Source organism: Pagrus major, chromosome 23 (assembly GCF_040436345.1).
Source record: "Pagrus major chromosome 23, Pma_NU_1.0".
In the NCBI taxonomy this organism is placed as follows: Eukaryota; Metazoa; Chordata; class Actinopteri; order Spariformes; family Sparidae; genus Pagrus; species Pagrus major.
Genome location: NC_133237.1, coordinates 27761980 through 27771097, shown reverse-complemented (window position 1 = coordinate 27771097; position 9118 = coordinate 27761980). Strand labels below are relative to the sequence as shown.

The 9118-nt window shown below is 43.0% G+C and overlaps 1 protein-coding gene across 2 annotated transcripts; it reads right to left on the bottom strand.

Annotated features, from left to right (window-relative positions):
* Positions 1 to 2563: 2563 nt before the first annotated feature.
* Positions 2564 to 8184, bottom strand: utp18 (UTP18 small subunit processome component). Of its 2 annotated transcripts, none has more exons than XM_073494137.1 (13): positions 7855 to 8184; positions 6682 to 6830; positions 6490 to 6585; positions 6309 to 6385; positions 6114 to 6223; positions 5828 to 5953; positions 5564 to 5738; positions 5288 to 5388; positions 4964 to 5054; positions 4739 to 4862; positions 3823 to 3997; positions 3403 to 3545; positions 2564 to 2917 (listed from the first exon to the last, which is right to left on the bottom strand). In XM_073494137.1, exons 1-13 carry the CDS (start codon positions 8071 to 8073, stop codon positions 2893 to 2895), a joined length of 1611 nt encoding a protein of 536 aa, XP_073350238.1. In that variant the 5' UTR covers positions 8074 to 8184; the 3' UTR covers positions 2564 to 2892. The 2 variants fall into 2 exon arrangements, with proteins under 2 accessions (XP_073350238.1, XP_073350239.1); XM_073494138.1 differs by having other exon boundaries at positions 6682 to 6827.
* Between the last annotated feature and the right edge of the window lie 934 nt (positions 8185 to 9118).

Below are 9118 nucleotides of genomic sequence, written 5' to 3'. Positions count from 1 at the left end.
AAAACAAATCTGAGCCCTGAAATAAATCTTATTTGTTTAATCACTATTTAACGTGATCAAAGATCAACATGTCGGGAGACGTTTTCATGGTGAAGCTGCTCACCACTTTGTAAAATACGTCAGTGGAGAGTTGATTAAAAAAACATTTATTTAATGTTGTTGTGACATTTTCTATAATTTTACAAAATATCTGTCAATTAACAAAAATCTATTAAAACTACAGAAACAGCTCCAACTGTTAACTGTCAGTCATTTTATTTAACATTATAAATGTGATCAGTTTTAAACGAGTGTTTTTCTGCAAAAAGCCACATTTTCTGTAAACAAAGTCACATTTCAGGTTCATTCACAGATGTTTCATGTGATTTTACAGGAGAAATGTAAAATCACAGTTTCTGTTTCTTTAGTCTTTTAAAACTATAAAGGAAAAGTCTGTAAAATAAACCGGACAGATTAAAAAGTTGTAGATTCTTGTAACGATCACAGTTTCTCTTGTTCCCAGTCTTCGTGCTAAGCTAGGCTAACACCCTGACGTTCCCCACAGATCATCTCCTCCCTCACTCACAGTAAAGACTCACAACAGACAACAAGCGTCGTCGTGATGAAGGCGTGGTGCGTTCACTGACCACAGCAGGTCCCTGAACGTCTCACAGTCTCAACATCAGTCTCAGATCAGAGCTGCTGAGTGACAGACGCTGAGACGAGCTCTCACTCTGATCAGTTTCTAGAATAAATCTGCAGACTGAAGGAAACACGTCGCTGAACTACAACCACAAGCCCTGAAACCTTCCCTAATGTGTGATGGAGGCACAGATTACAGATTACAGATTACAGATTACAGGTTCTTGGAAAAAACAGATTCAGCTTCAAATCAACAAGTAAAATATGTTCAGTGTCATAAAGTCCCTGAGTTGAGCCGTCAGCTGTCGGTGAGCGTTTTCTTACCGTGGCGTCTCCGAGCGTCGACGTGTTTCTGTCACAAATCCTGAAACTCAGGTTGCTGTCATCAGGGGGCGGAGCCTCGGCCGTGAATGACGGGCAGGTGCAGGAAGCTGTCAGGTGAGTTTTGAAGGTGGAGTTACAGTCAGTTTACATCCACCTGTTTTTATCTGCTGTGATGCTGCTGCAGCGCCGCCTGCTGGCCACACGGTTTACACATTTCATTTATTTTTATCAAAGCCCTTTATTACTATATTCATATAAACCCTATTTACATCATTATTTTTTATGTTTTATAAACTTTAAATCTAACTTTATTTCTTGTTTTGATCTTTTATTATTCAATCTTTACATTTCATTCAGAAGGTTTCAACAGAAGAAATGTTTCAATCATTTGTTTTATAACTTTACAAAATATATTTCAACACATAATCTCCAGACCGACGGGTTAAAGCTGCTGCTCAGTCGTCTCACTGATGTGAAACTCAAATAATCAAATTTAATCAAATCAGAAAGTCAAATTCATCATTTACAGTAAAAGCTGCTGCTTCATCAGAATAATGTTTTACTTTGTGAGTCTGAATTATGAGACATCACAGCTGAGACATCATGGAGGTAAAATGATTCATACATTAGTTAAATGTGGTTCTTTTTAAATGAAAACAAAACGTTTTAAACTTTTACAGACGAATCAAAGTCCAGTTGACACGGTGCTGATGAACTGGGTCTGTGGAGACACCGGTACTGAAACCTGCCGGCCACAAGGGGGAGACAAAAGTTACAAACTGCAGCTTTAAATGATCTTCATCACATGTTCAGATGTTTCAGAGCTGCTGCTGCTGCAGGCCGATCACAGCTGCTGCAGGCTGATCACGGCTGCTGCAGGCCGATCACAGCTGCTGCAGGCCGATCACAGCTGCTGCTGCAGGCCGATCACAGCTGCTGCAGGCCGATCACGGCTGCTGCAGGCTGATCACAGCTGCTGCTGCAGGCTGATCACAGCTGCTGCAGGCTGATCACGGCTGCTGCTGCAGGCCGATCACAGCTGCTGCTGCAGGCTGATCACAGCTGCTGCAGGCTGATCACAGCTGCTGCTGCAGGCTGATCACAGCTGCTGCTGCAGGCCGATCACAGCTGCTGCAGGCCGATCACAGCTGCTGCTGCTGCAGGCTGATCACAGCTGCTGCTGCTGCAGGCTGATCACAGCTGCTGCTGCTGCAGGCTGATCACAGCTGCTGCTGCAGGCCGATCACAGCTGCTGCAGGCCGATCACGGCTGCTGCAGGCCGATCACAGCTGCTGCTGCAGGCTGATCACAGCAGCCTCAGACTGCGTCTCATTATCATTAATGTTTTATGTTAAACATGATTTCTGTCGACGTTTGAGTCTAAAATCAGAAGTTTATCATTTCATTTCTGATCATCAGTCGACACTGAGATTCTCATTTATTTATTTCATTTATTCTTTTTGCAGCTTTAAAACATAATCTGGAAAAACTGTTCGATTAACGAGTGTTGATTTTAAACAGTCACCTGATCAGCTCGTTACAGTCACGTTGTCTCTCGTTAGCTGAGTCGTCTGAGTGAGTCAACACAAACACAAACAAACAAACACAAACAAACGAGCAGATGTTGAAGTTCTTTTATTATTTCTCTTCATACAAACAATGAAAACCATCCGGTGCAGCAGTTTGTCTGCCTCCGTCACACTGACTCATCTCGTCTGCACCAAACTCCACACAGATTCTTCATGTTTTAACGTTCTGCTCCTGCTGATCGTTTTCAAAATCATCCAGCAGCTTTCAGATTTATCTTCCGTCTTCAGACCGCCGCTGATTTCTCCTCGTTTCAATGAAAATTACAGACGTGAAACTTTGACATGTGGCGGTCAGAACACGAAAGAACAGCAGACCGGTCCTGTAAGCAGGTCGGACCGGAGCCTCCAGAGTTCATCTTCAGAAGTCTTTGTAATGCAGCAACCTGAACAGACAGAAACACAGACACAAGATCCTCAGTGAACTCTGATGTGACCAGCAGCTCCAGATGTGTCGCCGTCTGTTAAACTGAGATTTTCTGTAGTTTTAAACAAAATCTGCCAAACTGTCAGAATCACGTTTCTGCTGTGATCTGTGGAGTCGACACCTCATCTTTAACATACAGTATCTCTGAACATCATGCGAGGGTTCAGTTCTGTCCTTTGTTTAGTCTCAAGATTATTTTTATACGTTTTGTTCGGGCGATGCTGGAGGGGAGGAATAAAAATAATAATACAAAAACATTGACAATCTAAGTGACGTTCCACTGAGAAATAAACGTATAGAAACACAAATATAGAAAACAGAAGCGAGGATGACGGTGTTGGATCGTCCTGACCGTTCAGAACCGAGGCTCTGACGACAGAAGCTCATCTGTAATATTCAATATTTTAAATAATTTGATTGACAGGAGCTGATGTCCTGTCTCACCTGAAGAGAGGGGCGTGTCCTTTGTTGTTAGCCAATGAGAAGAAGCCGCTGTGTGGCGAGAAGTCAAGGCAGCTGGCTCGATAAACGATCTTCTTCTTCGACACGGGGAAGTTAGAGAAGACGGTGAGGCTGGACAGGTGCACCTGGAGCAGGACACACGCAGGGTTACTGACATCATCACCATCATCACCATCATCATCATCATCATCATCATCACCATCATCATCATCACCATCATCACCATCATCACCTTCATCATCATCATCATCATCACCATCATCATCATCATCACCACCATCATCATCATCACCATCATCACCATCATCATCATCATCACCACCATCATCATCATCACCATCATCACCATCATCACCTTCACCACCATCATCATCATCACCATCATCACCATCATCATCTTACCAGTCGTACGGCCTCGTCCTCGGCTCGTGAGGCGATGGCGAGGATCTCAGAGGAGGGGTTAAAGGCCAGGGAGGTCGCTGACGTCAGCAGGTTCATCACTGCTCTCAGAGGTTTGGGATTGGCTGAATTTAGACACGCCTCCTGGGAGTAGAGGTTGACCACGCCCGACTGAGAGCTGGAGCAGAGAGAGGATCAACACTTTCCTTTTGTTTCTGTTTATCTCTGTATAAACTGCTGTTTAGTTACTTTCCCATGAAATTTCCATTTTATTTATTTTTTAACGTATTTATTTATTTCCCCTATTGATTTATCCAAACTGATTTATGTATTAACTTTTTCATTTCTTTATCATTTCTTTATCATTATGCTCATGACATTTAAAAATGAATGAATAAATTAAGGAAATTAAAAAAAATAAATGGGAAAGTAAATAAATTAGTGAATTAATACAAAGATAAATAAATACAGGCAACTTAAAACATAAATATCCATTTATGTCACATTTTATGAATTAAATAATGGTATAAATAATATTACTACATTTGTTTTTTTGATTTTATTTTTGGTGTCATTAAGTTTCCTCCGTCGCTCTGAGACGTCAATTCATTCAGTAAAAAACTAATGTGTTTCTCCTGGTTTACACACCGTGTGAGGACCTTCAGGTTTATTTAAACATAAATAATTATTTACTTTGAAAGAGTTTTTAAAATCGTCCACCAGACAAATGTGAAGGAAACAAACCTCTAAAATTAGTCATTTTCTTAATGCACTTCTGAATGTAAACGATAAACTTCAGATGTTTCTAATAAAGTTGGTTCAAACTGATCTTTTTGCTGATCTCCTCACATATGATTCTAACTGACAGATGGCTATCAGCCAATCAGAAGACAGGATGGTGTGGGTGGGCGTGTCTTACCCGCAGGCGAGGTATCGTCCGTTGGGGGAGGCGGCGATGGACGTTCCCTTCACACAGCCGTCATCTGTGAACCTGTTCACACACCGACTGCTGCGCATGTCCCACACATACACCTCGCCCTCCTCTGCGCACACACACACACACACACACACACACAGGTTGATCACATGACTGACAGGAAGTGGAGGTGTGATGTCACACCTGCTCTGAACATCACACACTCACCTGAGTTGGCGAAGACTTTGCTGCCGTCGTGTGAGAAGGCGACGCCGCTGACGTCACCGTTTATCTTCATACTGCGAACCACCTCCTTAGTCTGCGCATGCACACACACACACACACACACACACACACACACACACACACACACACACACACACTTTGTTATAAAATGTCCATCTGTATTTTTGTTCTGTAACTTTATTACACTTTGTTGGTTTTTACTAAATGTAATAATTTGGATCTCAAAAAGTCAGAAAGTCAAACTGTAAAAACATCAAACTGAGGACAGAAGAAGAAGAAAGATGAGGACAGAAGAAGAAGAGTCACCTTGAGTGTGAGGAGGTGCAGGTATCCGTTGGTTCCAGTGAGCAGCAGAGCGCCTCCCTCAGGACACACAGTGAACTCCTTCACTCTGGCTTCATTCAGACCTGAACACAAACAGGACGACACTCTGAGGTCAGACTGACCCGATCGATCCATCAGAGCCGAGAGATCAGTAACTGTCCACAGCTCCTCACAGCTTCACTTCAGATGAATGTTTCGTCTGTGAACATGTTGCCCTGTTCTCTCCTCCTGACCTCTGACCTCTGACCTGTGACTCACCTCTGACCGTGTGCACAGGTGTGACTCGGCCCTCCATCATGTCGTACAGGTAGAACATCTTGTTCTTCAGGCTGGTGGCGATCACCGTCTCTCCGTCGTGGCTGAACTGAGCCTTGTGGACGGGGAATCGGTCCAGGTGGATGCTCTGGATCTTCGGGTTCGTCTTCCCGTCCACCTGCAGGACAAAACAAGAAGTCACATGATGTCGACCTGCCTCCGAGTCCTGTCTGATGATGTCACAGAGAGCCGACTGGCTGTCTGTACCTGGAAGAGGGAGACTGATTGGTCGAGGCCGGCCGTCATGACGACCTGAGCGGAGGGGTGGAACTGGACGGTGGACAGTCTGTCCTCTGAAGGACGGGCGCTGTTAGCATGAAGACACTTCTTCATCTGAGACCAGAGAGACACATGTAACTAAATGAAACCTACATTATGTTTTATATTATCGTTGGTGCATTAACTGGTTTATTAATAATTAATGAAGTGAGTTTTAATCACTTCTTTAATTAAACGCTCATTTCTGATGTTTGATTTGCAGGAAGTGACCGACCCTCAGGACGCCGCTGGGCAGGCTGTCTGGAGACGCTACGAAGTTTCCTGTCCTCCTCAGCAGGTCATCCTCCTCGTCTTCGTCTTCGTCCTCGTCTTCATCTTCATCATCTTCAGGAAACAGAAACACACGTCTGAATTTTTACCAACAATCCTTTAATGCAGAGAGTCTCATGTTTCATATCAGGATCTCGACCTCTCCTCTTCTTCTTCCTCTTCTTCACTGCGCTGCTCTCCGCCCACGATGGCGTCCCTCCCATCGACCTCTGAAACCTGAAACACACAGCAGGTTAGTGCGTGTGTCCAGGTGTGTGTGAGAGTGTGAGTGTGTGTGTGTGTGTGTGTGTGTGTGTGTCCAGGTGTGTGTGTACACTCACTGCTCTCTCATCCTCTGCTGTAGTTTCTGTTTGGTCATGGTGGACTCCGCCTCTCCTCTGACCAGGTCTCTACGGTAACGATGCTTCATGTCCACCCTGAAACACAAACACATTAAACACCTGAACACACACACACACACACACACACACACACACACACACACACACACACACACACACAGACACACTCACTCCTCCTCCAGCTCGTCGTCCTCGTCCACCCAGGCAGCTCCTCTGGTCGGCTGCGGCTGCAGACGAGCTTCATCCTCGGCCTCCGACTCACCCGACTCACCGACTCCGTCCTCCAGCAGCAGCGTGTCGACCTGCTGCTCATCCACCTGCTGAAACACAGGAAGTGATGTCAGAGAGAGATCCAGGTAAAGACCGGAGAGTAACAGAGTATCGACAGGTGAAAACTCAGATGCAACAGAAGAACACAAATATGAGGAGAACAAAGAGAGAGAGGGATAATTCATCTCCATTTTCTGACAATGAACCAAACTCCATTTAGAAAATACACAATTTTAATTTCCCCGGCTTATCTGTAATGAGAACCTTCGGGTATAACAACACATGAGGTTGTGTATGATGTTTGAATAACAGCTCAGTGTGTCGGCACAAAAATCACACTCAAATAACAACTGTGAGAACAACTGGACCTGTGACAGAAACATTGCAAAGTCCATCATCTCTGTAAAATACCACCTGAGTTTTATTATCATCTACAAGACAAATACACAGCGAGGAGCTCGACTGAAGTCATGTCAGATGTGAGACGTCTGTAGAGAACCAGTGAGCTGGATTTACCTGAAACACCTGCACATTCTTCAAAGTCTGGTGGAGACCGGCCAGTGAAAATCATTCAGCAAATATATTTTGTTTCAGAAACGAGCACAAACCAAGAGGACTTAAACTCCGATGATTTTTGAATGAAGTCTGGTTGATACGGATTGAACAGAAACATTAGCACATTTGTCACAGGTGCTTTCAGGAGTAAGAACATAAAATCTGCACGTTTTTAAATGAAACCTGGTCGGGACGAGCTTGAATGAACAGGTGATTTACCAGTAAAGTGAAGTTTGTAAACAGAAAACTATGAACCCGTGTTTACCAGAAGTTAATGACAATGATTAGAAAGCGATTATATTTTGTTTCCGACAGAAGCATATTGCTCAAAACCGAGAGAACTTAAATGTAGGTGATTTTTGAATGGAGTCTGGTTGTAAACGGCCTCCAGAGTCGTTTAGTTTGCCGAACTGAACCAGTGGTCCGGATCTATCACGAATATCTCCCGGTTCTGGGACTGATCAGACTGACCGAACACAAAACACGCAGATTTTTAAACGGGGTCTGGTGAGAAGTTACCTCCACGAGTCTCTCCACCAGCTCGTCCTCCGCTCCGAACACCAGCGCCTCCAGCAGCTGGACCGAACCGTCCTCCGCCCCCAGCGCCGCGAGCCGCCTCACGTTCCGCTGCCGGCTCTGCGCTTCTTGCCTCGCGTTGAACTTCGGCGGTCGCGGCCTCTTCTTGGCCGGAGCTCTGTCCTCCGCCTCCGGCAGCGCGATCACGTCCACGTCCTCCATGTTCTGTGGAAGTCAACTAAACCAAACTCCAGAGAGAAAACGACAGATTTAACCCCTCAGACCTGCGAACAGTTACTGTGTATGTTGCTGATGCGCCCATGTGTTTTCTTCATCTACTTCCGCTGAGGTCACCGCTGAACCCGGAAGAGTTACCGGCTGCCCCCTAGTGTTCACCGACGGAACTGCAGCAGACTGACATGAAACTATGAGCTCATTTTTTAATTTGACTGATTATTGATGGATTACCTCTTCAATACTTAATTACTTATTTTAATTATTAATCGATTAGATTTATTAATTTAATTATAAAAATCTTTTTTTCAGTTTTTATTGCCCAAGTAGAAATTAAATGATTTATAATCATTTACTCAACTCTTGTGCTCATCCAAAGGTTTTGATTAATATAATAATTAAGATTATTCTCAAACTGATTTTTAAAAATCTGACAAATAAATTGTAAACAATTAATGTTGTGAAGTGACGTCTCTTTTAATAACTGGAAATAAAAACATTGGATAAAGTCATCTCTAATGTAAGGAAGGTGCTTACTGAAGATAAAATACGTTATTTCATTAACATTTCATTTATTATAATCAATTTTTATGTGTAGTATTTATAATTTTTTTGACTGCTTGTATTAGATTTTATTATTTTAACTTCCCATAGTTCATTGCTGTCTTTGTGTGCGTTACTCTCAACATGTGCTTCTGTTTTTTTAATATTTAATCATTATTTCATAATCATGGCATCTTTTGTGACGGGTTTATATGTTGTAACTAATGTTTTTTAATGATTAATATAAACGATGTATTAGTTGTTTGTCAATCATCAGTTGTAAGGTGATGAGAAGAAAAATGATGCGGCTGCAACATCGTAAAAAACTGTAGGATTGTAAAACTGTTTGAAGACGAGTCAAAAATACCAACACTAAATATTAATACATACTAATATATAAACTAATAAATACTGATGTTAAATAGTTCAGTGTGGGTGTTTCTGTCAGGACAGACTCTAAAATACAGTTAATAAATGTGCTGCTGCTCTC